This window comes from Cupressus sempervirens, chromosome 5, assembly GCF_028749045.1.
Source record: "Cupressus sempervirens isolate cs-2001-9-10 chromosome 5, ASM2874904v1, whole genome shotgun sequence".
Classification (NCBI taxonomy): Eukaryota; Viridiplantae; Streptophyta; class Pinopsida; order Cupressales; family Cupressaceae; genus Cupressus; species Cupressus sempervirens.
In genome coordinates this window covers 992,677,094-992,692,826 of record NC_143122.1, presented here as the reverse complement: position 1 = coordinate 992,692,826, position 15,733 = coordinate 992,677,094, and the positions used below count along the sequence as shown (strand labels likewise).

At 38.8% G+C, this 15,733-nt stretch overlaps 1 protein-coding gene across 2 annotated transcripts in view; it reads right to left on the bottom strand.

The window, feature by feature from the left end:
- NUDT3 (nudix hydrolase homolog 3) overlaps positions 1-15,733 on the bottom strand; it is a 250,981-nt gene that overhangs the window by 23,036 nt on the left and 212,212 nt on the right. For both annotated transcript variants that reach the window (XM_089833188.1, XM_089833189.1), the window contains exon 17: positions 9,028-9,111. In XM_089833188.1, coding sequence (XP_089689314.1) covers positions 9,028-9,111 — 84 coding nt within the window. The remainder of the gene's footprint in view (positions 1-9,027; positions 9,112-15,733) is intronic.

Below are 15,733 nucleotides of genomic sequence, written 5' to 3'. Positions count from 1 at the left end.
TGCTTTTTAACTTAAATGCTGAATTGTAGAAAGGGAAAAAGTTACTCTACTGAAAAGCAATTCAATTTCAAACACGAGTCTACTCTGTCTGCCTATGCTACAGGAACAACCACTAATTTTGCTACTGCGTGGATGCAGGAACAACAGAGTGTTGCGTTGCTTCTACAAAAACAAGAAACTAATTCTAACTACTAACTACTAACAAGATTCACTCATCAAGTAGCCCCCCTTGAATGAATGAATGAAAGAATGCTCAAGATAAGAGAATTGAGATCAACATTTTCCTGTTATTTATTCTTGAATTATTTATTCTTGAAACACCATGATTATTAAACTGAAAATATAAACTGTTGTATTACTAATGTTGTTATGATTACTATTGACTTCTTGACTAACTAGAACAAGTACAACACGACAACTTATTTATAGCAGATGAAACAAAACAAACTTCCTATATCTACAATCTCTTCAGCAACAAGGATTTAGCAGCAATCTTAAGTGAATTACAACAGCATGAGATAATTCTCATTCATGGAACAAGTCTCCCAAAAATATAGCATAACTTGACACTAGATTCATGTACAGGTTGTCGGTTATTGCTTTGACTAGATCAACAGGTAGTGCTTGTTAACCGCCTCCTTCACGCAGTTATGATTTGAATCCATTTGGCCCCATTTGGCCTTGATTACTCCATTTGACTTGTTCTTGCAAAAAGGGTTAGTAGTACATGTCGAAATGTCGAAATATATATTCATATCATTTAATCCATAGAAAGTAATTCATCACTCTAACTAATTCTTGCATATGTAGGACAGTTGGCCACAGGAAATCTACACAATAAAACTTAGGACAAAGATAGCAAATTCATTTATACATATATCACTGACTAATATTATGATCATGAGTTTTATCCATAGTTTTAGAGCACTATAATCCAATTGTCTCAAAAGATCAAACCAAAATAGGTATATGCATGTCAAGTTATACAACAGTTTGTTTATAAAGTCTTCTAGGAGATAACCATAAAAACCTTAAAACTATCATGAACTAGGAACTAATAGGCCTTTAATAGGCCTCGTCAATTATAAATAAAATGTTTTAAAAAAATTATTCAACATAAACATAATACATAAATAAGAGACATGAAAGGATCCATGCTAAATAAATAAAAGTTAAGAAACTATATATATTTATTAAAATCATTGATGGTTATGAGAGGGCAAATATAACGTTGGAAATAATAAAAACATCTTCACAAGAGAAGATGCAAGTAGAGAACATTTTGCGAGAATCCGCAAATAATGAAGCTGCCTAATCTTTCCATGGTTGGAGATAACTTCATTTAAGAGGAATGGACAAGAGCATGGTAGAGACATCAGTCATTTCTTAAAATGCATGGCAACCTACAAATTTGAGCCAAAAAGAAGCATGCCAAATAAACTTATAAAACTATGAGCCCTTTGTTATGGGGAACCCGAATATGTTTTGTGTTTGTTGTTTGGGTAGAAGAAAAGAAAACTATGAAAGGAAAAGAATTAGAAGAGCTTTGCAGAAAAAACTGTGATTTCATTTATAGTGGTTGCAAACCGAGATCAACTGTTGGAATGGCAATGGCTTGCTATGGTCTTCAACTGGTCTGTTTCGTGATGCAATGGGTTGTGCTGATATTTTGGTTATGATGGAGACTCATGAGAGTCCTACCCACCCTCTTCCTAGTCATGCTAGTTACCAATGGCTCTCTACCTATAGAGATGAGGTTTTTGTTTTGGGTAGGGTTCATGGTTTGGGGGGTGTTGCTTGCTTGATTAGAAATGACCTTTTCAACTCCACCTAGGTTGCGTACTCTGACACCTATGCTAGATTCTTGTGGATCCATATTGGCCGGAAGAGCCGTCATCTCAATGATATCTTTGTGGTTGTTTGTTACTTCCCACCTACCTCCTCAGTCCTCACTATATGCTTTGCATAGTTTTGATGACGGAGACCCTTTTGCAGATTTGTAGGAGTGCATCTCCAAGTTTGCAGCTATTAGTGACATCTTCATCTTGGGTGACTTTAATGCACACACCAGGGACCATCAGACTCCCCTCCATGATTGTGGATTTGACTTGACTTGTTTTATTGAGACCGATCTAGTGAGTTTGGGTTTGCAACGCTTCTCCGAGGATGTCCAGGAGCTGCTCCCCTGCTACGGTTACCACCTCCTCCATCTTTGTGAGTCCTCTGGGCTGGTTATTATGAATGGTCTCTAATGATTCCCTAGTTTTGAGCTCTTCACTTGTTGGCCCCATGCGGTGGTGCAAGTGTTGTGGATTATGCTCTCACCAGTGCCTCCTCCATCCACTTTGTCCATAGCTTCACTATCACCCGCCTCCCACTTCCTGACCACACCCTCCTCAATCTCATGATCCGCTTCTCTCCCCACACCCCGCCTCCTTGTACCCCTTCCCCTTCTGCTATGACCCACCCTCTTATCCTCTTCCACTTCCCCAAGAGTGATATTTCTCTCTTTGTCCTTCATCTTAGATGACTCCTCTCCCCTGATCGGTTCTCTAACCCTAGCCAGGCTTCTTCCATATTTGACTCACTGGCCGCAACAATTCAGGAATCTACTCTCCTCTCCATCCCGCACTGGACCACTTCCTTGCATAACACCAAGCGCCATAATATTTGCCCCATGAACCAATTGTTTGACAATGATTGCAAAACCTTCCGCCACTCCTTACACTACCTTTGCTACCGACTCCCCCCTTTTGGCTCAGCTGCATCTCCCTATCATCGTCTCCTTTGCCAGAAGAAACAACTATTCATCAACCCTTAGCACAAATCTTTGCATGACATGCTTATTCATAACCCCAAGGTTTTCTAATGCACCCTTTTCTCTCACCATCCCCCTCATCCTTCTACCCTAGACCTCTGCTCCCTCACCACTCGTACCACCTCTCTTTATGACATTCCTCGCTAGCCCCCCATTCATCTCAATCCCACTCCTTGTTGCCACATATTCACCCCCATCAAGATTTGTGAGGCCATCAAATTCATGAGATGTAGCAGGGTTGCGAATGAGGAAGGGTTCCAAGCAGAATTCTTCAAGCTCGGTAGTTCTCTCTTGGGTTCTTATCTTACCATGCTCTTTAGCAGAGTAGTGTGTACAGGTTTTCCTAACTCTTGGTCGAGGCATGTGATCTACCCAATACATAAGGTTAGGGCAACTTTCGACTCAGGCAACTATAGGACTATTATGATCGGCCATGCCTTTGCCAAGTTGTATGCTACAGTGTTTAACACCATTTCATCTAGAGAGCACGATAGGAAACTTTGCCAAGCCAGACGCCAAGCAAGGTTTCGAACAAATTACTAGACCATGGACGACATCTTCACACTGCGTTCTACTATTGAGAAAGCATGACACCACTTAGCAAAAGTCTATTGTTGTTTTGTTGACTTCTGCAAGGCATTTGATTCCATCCCCCGTGTGGCCTTTTTTCAGAGGCTCGAAGACATCAAGATTCTTGAGATTGTTCTAACTGCTATTATGAGACTCTACGAGATAGTTGTTGGCAGATTCAAGATCTAGGAGGGCTTCTCTGAACCTATTCAACACACTATAAGGGTGAAGCAGGGATGCTCTCTCTCTCCCATGTTTGGCATCTATATCGATGAGCTCGAGGTATTCCTCAGCGACTCCTTTCTCTCTAGTGACAGTTGCTACTTGCACTAGGTTTTGATCTCCATCCTCTTTGCTGATGATGTGATTCTTATGGCCTCCTCTCTTGAGGGCCTTCAGAGACTTCTCGAATGACCTTACTTCTTTCTGTGAACGAGATTAGCTTGTTGTGAACCTGAGTAAGACTCGGGTTATGGTCTTCAATTGTCTAAAGACCTTGCATTTTCATTTTTAATTTCAAGGCCAAGAGATTGAGAGTGCTTCCTCCTATACTTACCTCAAGGTCAAGTTTTTTGGGCCCCATTACAACTTGAGATTTGCGCTTCAATCCAAGGTTGGGAAAGGGCTTGGCCCCCTTGCCATGATTTAGATACAATGTTTTAGCAACCATTTTTAGGATTCTTCCTCTAAGTTGTCCCTTCAAGATTTCTTGATCAAACCTACTATGCTTTAAGGTTCCATGATGTAGGGTCCCTCCCTCTTGGATTTAGATTGGGCCTTGATTGAGCATGTGCAGACACTTTTTCTTCGGCGTATTATCATATGTCATCAGTCCACCCCACACAGTATTATCTTTGCTGAGTTTGGTGTGCACCCCTTCAAGCTTGGGGCCATCTTTGATCTAATCTAGTTTCTTCACCACCTTTGTGGGTTTGTTGAATCTAAGGAAGGCATTGCTATTTCTACCTAGCTTATTGCTCCTCTATTGTTGTCGCTGACTTCAACACTACCACTAGGGCTTGCTACTGGTACGCTTAGGCCACTTCTTTGTTGAGTTTGATCAGGGTCGAGATTGACCGTCTCCCCCCTTTCTAGTTTTTTTGGATGGTCCTACTCACCTCCTTCCTACTCGGTAGGAGCTGAACGAGCATGTTAGATTGGACATCTACATATGGTATATTCAAACGACTTGGTGCAACCCACCTAGCAGGTTATGTCCGCGAGTGGCCTTCTATGCTGAGCACTTTCTCAAAATCCAGGATGGGATTATCTCTCACCTAGGTTATTTGTTTTGTCATTTGAGCGATGCCCTGCACATCTCCTTGGGTTCCTTCTATGTCGATTCTCAAAGACTTCAGATTCAAACTAATCACCATCTTGATTGGGATGATTGGACTTGTCATCTTTGCACTTTAGGCGAGGCAAAAACTAAGACACACTTCATTTTTCAATGCCTCGTTTACTGTAAGATCAAAGGAAGATTCTCCTACTTATTCAGAGAGTGTCAGTACCTCTCCACTTTTTGCAGCTACACTAATCAGCGGTGTCTCGTGCTTTACCCCTGTGAGGCATCCCATCTCTATGAGCACACTCTGCATGTCCTTTTCCCGCAACACCAAGCTTCAAATCAGCTTACCACCTGGCACTCTAGATCTATCAAATCCCACCACGGGTAGACTCTGCAACATCACTCCTGCAGTGGTTCTCAGAGAAGGGATAGGGCCCTCATCCACCCTAGCCTGTACCCTTCGGTGCTAGACTTTTTCCATTGAGGAAGGACCACTAGTCCTTTTCTCATTGGTTTCCTATCCTTCTGCTTTCCTTCTTGTATTTTGCTTGCTCTTTTCAAGTCACCTTTTGGTGTTCCTTCTGTTATTGTCTTCTTGGTTGTAAGCTTTCAGTCCCTCAAACCCTTTTGTGGTCTTCTGTTGTACATTAATAAATTTATCTTATCCTTCAGGTCAGTCTATTGCTTATGTATGGGACTCTTTCCATATCTTCATTTTTTTAGATAGCAGAAAATATGCATTGTTAAAGATAGAAAATTTCCACAATCTATGAAAAATACCAAATAAGCTTATGGTTTGATTGTGTGTAACTATTTAGCCTTGAAATTTTGGATCATGCTCCATGATACATCATCTAAATGTGCGCGTGTGTGTGTGTGTGTGTGTGTGTGTGTGTGTGTGTGTGTGTGTGAGAGAGAGAGAGAGAGAGAGAGAGAGTTTAACAATGCAAATTATGGATTGCAGACCAAGGCTCTAGAAAAAGAAGAGAGAGGGTGGGTAGGAAGACATGCAAACCAAGAGACAACCCAAAAAGAAAAACACAAGAAACAACAAAGACTAAAAGGAACCCCAACAAAAAATCATCTCAAAAGCAACGCACGCGTGTGTGTGTGTGAGAGAGAGAGAAAGAGAGAGAGTTTAACAATGCAAATTATGGATTGCAGATCAAGGCTCTAGAAAAAGAAGAGAGAGGGTGGGTAGGAAGACATGCAAACCAAGAGACAACCCAAAAAGAAAAACACAAGAAACAACAAAGACTAAAAAGAACCCCAACAAAAAATCATCTCAAAAGCAACCAAGCTAAAATAAACCAAAAAATGATAGAATGGAAAGAAATAAAAAAATTTAAAAGAATCCCAAATATAAACTAATCAAAACAAATCACAAATTAAAAAATAAAAGTACAAAAGTACAAAATGAATAACGACAATAAACAAAAAATAAAATAGCAAATAAATATACACTTAAATAATAAATAAATAAATAAAACTCTAGAAATAGATGCACAAGAAAACAAAATATCAAAAAAATAGATGAAAAAGAATAAAAGAAAAAATATGTAAATATGAATAAAGATGAGATAAAAAAGGAAATCTAAATCAACACAAAGAAAAATTCAAAAAAACTTAAAAATGGAGGAGGATAGGAATGTGAAAAGGAGATACTATAAATAGAAAAACCAGAAAAATAAACAGACAAGAAAAACAAGAAGGAAATAATAACTTGTAAAAATTATCAGGCAAATATATGTTTCAATTTCTTAATAATATTTATCAGAATAAAATATTATATTCACAAATATAATATCTTAGATTATTCTTCACAAGAAGATATTATAGATTATAATTATAATTAAGTATTACAAAGTACTTCACTTAGTATAAACTTAACATATAATAAAACCAAATTATATTGAAATGTCTTTGCCATTGATGTCACCTCCGCTATGACTTATGCTGATGTCGCATATATGAAGGAAGGACTGATCTTGTTTTATCGATGATCGTTTTACAAAGGTACTTGGTACCTTTAATATGGGGCCCGATGAGCGTGACTCATACATGATTCACGTTCCACCCAATGGGTGTGATTCATGCATGAGTCACGTTCCATCGGGACTTTAAATTACTTAATAAACAAAGTGCTCCACTTTATAAACTAAGGAAATACCGATGGGAGGATTAGGTTATATAGGAAAATTGATGACATTTAAAAATGGTTTTATATCAATATAATACACATAATAAAACCATTAGATACCTAATATAATTAAATGCATTTCTATCCGAAGTGACTATAAGAATTTAACAAAACTAAAAAATGACAAACAAAATAAAAGAAAAATATAACTAAATTAAAAAGACCACCAAACAAAATAAAACTACATGCATACATACATATGTATATGTATAAGTCTTTATTTGCCTAAAAAAACCTTTTGAGCCTTAATGACTTCATTATTTCCAAAGACAATAAATGCAAATAGGCAAGATTATATGTCCAAGATGCGTGACCTTTCAGACACTAATAGCTACAAATTTGTATCCTGCAAACCATGTGCCAAACTACTTGGAAAGTTAGAGCAGCTATTTGTGGCTCTTCATTTGATGAGGACACCAGGAGGCATATCATTCCCACCAAAGAAGTTGCCTCTCGCATCTATGGGATCCCCAAGATTCACAAAGCCAATGTCCCTCTTAGATCCATTGTTGATACCATTGACTCGCCTACCTACCCTTTAGCTTTGTTTCTTGCGAACTTAATTTTGCCTTTTGTAGGGGATTGTGACTCTTTCATCAAGGACTGGCCAGATTTTTTCGACTTCATCAAAGATGCAAGATGACATTTTGGTCAGCTTTGGTGTTGTCTCCCTCTCACCAAGGTGCCTATTCCTAACACCATTGAGACTATCAAACATAAGGTCAGTAGCAAGGTAGCCTCTTTGGTGGATCTATGCCTCAGATCTACCTTTTTCTCCTTCCAAGCTGTTATCTATGAGCAGGTTGATGGTGTGGCAATGGGCTCCCCCCTTTCACCTGTCATTGCTAATCTGTACATGGAGCACTTTGAGGCTATAGCTTTGCACTCTTTCCCTCTCAAGGCTAAGTGATGGAGATGCTATGTCAATGAAACATAACAAAATCTGACTGCCTAGCAAAAATCCAAAGCAAAAAAACAGCAATCACTTTGTAGAGAGGAACGTCATGAGTTCCTTCTGTCAGCTGTTAGGGAAAGGAAAAAACACAAAAAACCATTGCCTAGCTGTTTGGAGGTATACGGGAGGTATTTCGTTAGGCAAATTAGCTTGTTTAAGCTGAAAGTCAATAGGCAAAGGTGGTTCACTGACCAAGCTTTTGCAGCCTCAAGGAGTTGATGACATTGAGAAGAAATTTATTGTGTTTTTGTGGTGATTCTTCACTACTCCAGCCAGCTTCCACCTAATGCAGGTTTTTGTTTTTATGTGACAAAAAGTTGGTACAATTTATTCAAATAGTATTTCTTGGCAATAATGAATGGATTTATTCTTATGATAAATGCTACAATTGTCTTTGTAATTATTCATTTATTTTATCTTATCTTTAAATATTGCTTTATAAGATCAGATCTTGGAAACAAAAAAAATTAGACCATCAGTAGTGAACAAGAAAATTATATCTGGGGATTGTCAGGAAGTTTGGGGAAGGTGCTATATATATCCACCAAGTATCTTCTCTTGTTTGTCCGAAGAGGATTTCCAAAGTTATTTGTTCCTCACTCCCTTCATAACAACATCTCTTCCAATTCTATTAACGTGTTGTAGTTATAAATGGAAGTTTTAAAATAAACTTCTAATTAAATTTTACAACTGGCCAGAAACATAACCATCTGACAATCATCTTTGAATATCTGCTTATTCTATTTATCCAGTCACTTCTTCAAATAATTTTTTTTTAAATTTCTAAAACAATCGCAAAATAACTAATAAAAATTTGTCAGGATGAACTGTGGGAATTATTCTTTAATGCAGCTTCCCTAAAGATTGTCTGAGATAGGAAAGGAAAAATTTGAAAATTAGAACAAAGGATAGTTGGACTGCTCATTTTTCAGTGTTCTAAATTTGATTTCTCGACAACTCTACTATTTTTACAACTTGATTGTCAGTAAGTCTTTATGAAAAGCTTGCACACAACATTTTACAATCAGTATGCTGGCTTTAAAGATCATGCAGAACAAGTTATTCCATCCTCTCCTTCTCTGTCCATTCTCACTTGCTAATTGCTATTCAACACTACTGAAAACATACAAATTTTAGACAATCTAAGTTTAAATAAATTTTAGGTTCCTTCAAATTTCATGTAAATTAGAGAAAACCTGATCAACAAGATGTTGAAGTGCCCATAAACCAACGATATCTGCTTTTGCTTCCTCTAGAGCTGAATGAAGTTCTTGAAGCTCCTGCAATAAACCACGCAATATAGAAATAAAATTAAAAATTTATAGGCTATGAACTACTTAAAATGTAAACCATTACTTTTTCCATGTACTTGATTACTTTGGTGAGTTCTATATGTGAAGGCAAAATGGCACACAAAATAGTTTTCCCATAATACATCCAATTTCATTTTCCTTGTAATGATCAACATCAACCTCATGCTATTTCAATCAATGGAGGAGATTTATAGTCATTATCATTTGCATGGAGATGATCACGCACAATTTATAGAGCATTAGTTGCATCTTCACTAGGTTATACACCACTAAAAAGCACAGTTCTTTCAAAGCAGTTGTCAACATTGAAATAGGAAACTGTAAAAAATTCTCCAAAATTCCAATGGAAGCACAACACACTAAATGGCAAAAATGCAATCACAATTCCAGTGCTAAAAGAGATTCTATATAGATTCCTAAATATACCTGATGCATCTAACAATAAAAAATGCAATATGCAAACTAACAAGGGAATCTAGAGTAAGTCTGCATCCGAGATATTATTTTTCCTAGACTTCTTACGACAGTTCTCTTATCCTTATCATACAGATAAACAAGAGAAGCCTTGAATGGAATGCAGCCCCACCTGCATAGGAAAATTTGGCACAATTAAGCTTTAAAATTTAATTTGTTTTTCAAACTTTCTCTACTAATGCCCACAAATGACCAAATAGACTGCAAAACTCAAAATGGCTCAATTCCAAGTAATTAAAAGAAATACTATGATACTAGGGTACAGTAAAGTAGTTTGCTGATTTTTTTGGTATCCCAAATTTAATACATCTTGTGTACATCTGTGCAAAAATATAAATAAAGGCAAATAAGCAAAATTAACAAAAAAATAACAATATCAATGTTAGTTTAACAGTAACCAATAAATAATAAATCAATATTAGTTTAGGGGGGGTTAGTAATATGAGTTTTTTTTATCACTTTTGATTGACTTTTGATCTTTTAAATCTAGATTAAAAACAACCTACCATAACCACCATTTTATAGAGCTTAAATACTTCAAAGGTTTAAGCCCCCACTTAGCTAGTCTGGATGTATGTTGTTGTTAGCCCATTCTTGTATGGTCCCGAGGGCTAACCAGGACTTAAAAAGGGATCCTGACGTGATTTGGCCTAGTCAAATTTAATTACAGGCCAAACAGAGTTCGTTTGATGGGTTTTTGGAAAAACTTACTATTCTTAGTAAGCCAACAGGGGGATGCAATGCCTTCAATTTTAGTGACAGGATGAGATGTGTTTTGTTGGGCTCTTTCCAATGAGCTATTATATGTGGGATTCCGAGTTTATTAGGTATATTATTTTAATGTTTGAAGTTATAATGATAAAGTGACTATTTAAATTAAATATTGTAATGTTTCATAAAGTCACTTTATAAAAAATCAAGATTCCCCTTTTGAGTACATACATGGACTTTGTAAAAGGAAAAAAAGAAGTAATATTAAAACTCATGTATTATCCCACATTGGCAAGACGGAAGCATGGAACAAGTGAGGAAGGGATTAAAAGGAAGAGGATAGCACTCATTTATTCATGCTTGGATATTATATGAATTTGGCAATTGTGAAGATTTTCTCCTTGGGCTTGGAGGACGTAAACCCTCTGTGCTATCAATCTTGACGCCATTGAAAGACATGGTCTTGAGATTTGTGTTGGAACTTCAAGGTAATTTATATTGATATCTATTCTCTTTTTGGTCGAATTTCACTGTGCCAAGAAGAGTTCAGTTTTGGTAGTCGGAAATGAAGAGCCAAATTATAAATCTGGGTTGCTGATAGAGTTCGAAGTTCATAGTAATTTTCAGGCTGCTGTACATGTTACTGGACATCTCTGTTGAAGGCATCATTTAGCATGGCTGGGTTTGTGGCCGAGCTACAGTGACAGCGCTACAGTGTCGAGCTACAGTATCAAGCTACAGTGACACAGCTACAGTAATTGCTGCCTTGTGGAAATCAGATTTTGAGGGGCTGCAAATCAGTGTTGTGGCTGTCTAGTGACTATATAAGAGGCATAGAACCAGTACAACCAGGTCTAGAGTTTTAACATTTTTCAAAGCGATCTGCTATTGCTATTGCTGAAGCTGTTTCTTGTGAGTAACTGTTACATTCTTGTCAAACTTGTGTGAAAATTATGTTGGTAATTACCAAGTTCACAATGGTCTGATACTCTGATTTGAAATCCAAAATTTCTGAGATAAATCTGAATGTTGGAAGCTTTAAAAAAAAAATTGCACTGAAGTTATGTTTATGTAACTCTTGAAGTATTCATCTTGTTATTTAATTATTTATTACTGAAAGTAACTGTGAGCAATAGTTTTATATCGACAAACATTTCATCCATACTGGAAAGAGACAAATCAGAAATTTCAACTACCAGATTGCTTTCAAACTGTTTGACAAAATTTCCACAAGCAGACGGATTCAAAAAACAAGCTGAAAACGGGGTGGCCTATTACAGTGGTATCAGAGCTTTTTTATCCTGCCATCCTAGTGGGTACAAACACAATGAACACGTGGTGAAATGACAGATTGGAGTGTTCAACCTTTAACTCATCACTATAATTTAAGAAGAACCAAGGCTCGTCTAAACACAAGACAAGAGGGACAGGGAAATCTAGAGGATCATATTGATACAGGTGAACAGGTTATTGGCAATATGGGAGACAGGAATGTTGGGGATCCTAGAGAGGAAAGATTCTTACAGTTATTAGAGACCTTGGCACAGGGACAGCGATTAGCAAAACAGAGGGCACAAGAACATAATTAGAGATTGGAGCTTATGATGCAGATGATGGCTCGTCAAATGGGGTTGAATGCTAACATGGGTGGAGGAAATAATCAGAATGGTAACAATCAGAATGGGAATAATCAGGATGGGACACATAATGGAGGTGAACAAGTTGGGAACAATTTTGGTCATGCACCCCAGCAAGCTAGGACAGTGAGTTCGAGGCCCATGATTCCCACATTTCCTCCTAGAGCCCCAGAGCAGCCCGTACTAGAGCCCCAGATCACTGATATACAGGACCAATTGAGGAGAGATTGGGAAGCCGAAGGTCTAGATTTTACTGCTGCAATTACCTTTAGGGAGTATATGGATGTGCGGATGAAACATATGCCACGTGGACATGGCAGGAACCAGAGCTATGAGCTACGGAAGAAAGTAGGGAGACTTGAGTTACCATATTATGATGGCTCGGGGAAGTCTACAGCAAGAGCTCGGGTTCAAAAGCTTGACACGTACTTCCAATTGAACCCTATGCCTGAGGAAGAAGCTATTAAGTATGCAGCAATTCATCTGGATGGGTTAGCACACGAGTGGTGGCATCATGGTATGGTCACTATGGGACATGCACACATTACCTCATATGTGGAGTTTACGAAGAGACTGATTGAACGTTTTGATAGGAAGGATCCAGAACTCCATTTCAAGAAGTTAGCGCAACTTAAACAGTGGGGATCATTGGAAACATACATTTCAGAGTTTCAAAAACTTGCAGTTTTAGTAACAGATGTATCTAAACGGAGGATACTGGTTCTATTTATGGATGGGTTAGCTGATCCGTTGAGAGGGTGGATTAAAGCTCTCAACCCTCCCACTTTACAGGAAGCCATTAAGAAGGCTCGTGACATGGATTCCTCTTCAGCTTCTAAGAATAAATTCTAGGCAAAGAGTTTCCCTTCGAGGAAAGATAAGGACAGGAAACCTTTTCATAGAGAGGCTCAGCCACCTAAGGAGGAAAGTAAGAGGTTGGACAATGAGACACTTATGATCTCAGGAAGAAGAAGCTTTGTTTTCATTGCAGGGAGCCTTGGGATTTGTCACATAAGTGTCCATTGAAACCAAAAGCTAAGCAGATGGAGTACTTTTCAGCCGAAGAGTCAATGGATGGAGATTCAGAGCAGTCATCAGAATCAGATGGAGATGATGATAATTCTTCACATGAGGAAGCACGCAATGATAGCACGATAGCTCAATTGTCCAGTATACAGGAGGTCGTCACTTTCAGAGTTAGGGGAACTTTGGATGGACAAAGATTTGTGACACTCATTGATACAGGGGCAACACATAACTTCATTGATGAGAAGTTTGTGTCACGCAGAGGGCTACATACAGAGGAGCATAGGGGATTTAAGGTGATGGTTGCCGATGGCTTCAAAATTGACTGTACCAAGAAAATCTCCAACTTGCAGCTCCATTTGGGAGATTATGACATGGTGGGAGATTTCTTCGTGGTCAACATTGGTGATCAGGATATGGTGCTTGGAATGAACTGGATGAAGTCTCTGGAAGAGTTTACATTTAACCTCCAAAAAATGGAAATGAGGTTTGAGGCAAATGGTAAAAAGATAGTGCTCAGAGGTTTGTCAGATGGGAGACTTCGAGTGGTGTCACTCAAGCGGATGCAAAGTTTCTTTAGACATGATCAAGTGCAGTGGGCAGCAGAGTTCAGAGCAATGCCGAAGATAACAAAGCAGCATGAACAAGAGTATCCACCTGATGTACAGGAACTAATAACCAAACATACTAAGGTGTTTGGTGAGATACCTCCAGGGAGACCCCCGGATAGGGGAATCGAGCATGTTATTGAGTTAGAGGAAGGGGCTAAGCCAGTTATCATCACACCTTACCGCCATCCAAAGAGATATAAGGATGAAATAGAAAAGGCAATCATGGAGTTGATTGACATGGGGCACATACGGCCAAGCAAGAGTCCTTTCGCTTCTTCAGTAGTATTGGTGAAGAAGAAAGATGGCACAATGAGGATGTGCATTGATTATAGGGAGCTAAACAAGAAGACACTCAAGAACCGATACCCTATCCCACGCATCGATGAGCTTATTGATGAATTGCACGGTACATGCTACTTCTCTAAGATTGATTTGAGATCCGGCTACCACTAGATACGGGTTAGAGAGGTGGATGTGGAGAAGACAGCTTTTAGATGCCACTACAGACATTGTGAGTTCTTAGTCATGCCCTTCAGGTTGACTAATGCCCCCACCACTTTCCAGTCCTGTATGAATAGAGTGTTCAAAGATCAGTTGAGGAAGTTTGTGTTAATATTTTTTGATGATATACTGATATACAGCCGTACTTGGGAGGAACATTTGAAGCATATTGATATAGTGCTCAGTATTCTAGAGAGGGAGTCATTATATGCCAAGATGAGTAAATGCGAGTTCGGGATGACAGAGTTGCTCTATCTAGGGCATACTATTAGTGCAGGAAGTGTTCGGGTTGACCTAGACAAGATCAAGGCCATTCTGGATTGACCACCGTCAAGGAACACTTCACAACTCAAGGGATTTCTCAAGCTTTGTGGGTTCTACCACAGATTTGTGAAGGGATTTTCACAGATAGCAGCACCACTTACAGACTTGACACGGAAAGACAGTTTCAAGTGGTCAGAGAGGGCTCAGGATTGTTTTGACAGGTTCAAGGAGTTGATGTGTACATGCCCTGTTTTAGCCATTCCCGATTTCACTAGGCCTTTTGAGCTGCAGTGTGATGCCTCAGGAGAGGGCATAGGAGCTGTTCTCATGCAGGACAAACATCCCATCGCATATGAGAGCAAAAAATTATTAAGTGTTGAGAGAACTTACAGCATCTATGACAAAGAAATGCTAGCAATCATGCACGCGCTAGCTAAGTTCAGGCAGTACTTAGTAGGAAGCCGATTCACAGTAAAAACAAAACATAATAGTTTGAAACATTTACTTGGACAAAAGGATCTTAATGAAAGGCAACAAAAATGGGTGAGTAAATTACAAGCCTATGATTTTGACATAGTCTATGTCAAAGGGAAGAAAAATATTGTCACAGATGCTTTATCCAGGAGGCCTCATTTGCTTGTTGTTGGGATAGTCATGGATGATTGGAGAGAGATCATCTTGGCAGAATATGCTAAGGATAGTTGGGCATCTAGCGTTATTAAGGGGGCTATTCAGGATAGCCGATACACCGTTGTAAATGATCTGATCATCTACAAGGAAAGGATTTATTTAGTACCTGGGTCTGCCATGAAGCAGAAGATTTTGAGGGCATTTCATGATTCACCATTGGCAGGACATCCTAGATTCTTTAAGACATATCGGCAGGTGAGAGAGCGCTTCACTTGAAAAGGACTCAATCAAAGGTGCTTCAGTTTGTTAGGGAGTGCCCAGTGTGTCAGCAGAACAAACAGGAACATTCCTTTCCAAGTGGTTTACTACAGCCCCTACCCATACCAGAGAAGAAGTGGGATAGCATTTCCATGGATTTCATCATAGGCCTCCCCAAGGCACAAGGTTGGGATTGTATTTTTGTTGTGGTGGACAGATTGACGAAATTTGCACATTTCTTTGCAATTTTGTCTACATATTCAGCAGCACAAATAGCAGAACTATTTTTTCAAAAGGTAATCAGACTACATGGTATACCATGGAGCATAGTTAGTGACAGAGACAGCAGATTTATGAGCCACTTTTGGCAGGAGTTGTTCAGGTTATGTGGAACAGAGCTCACTCCAAGTACCAGTTACCACCCCCAAACTGATGGGCAGACAGAGATAGTGAACAAGTGGGTTGAGGGATATCTCT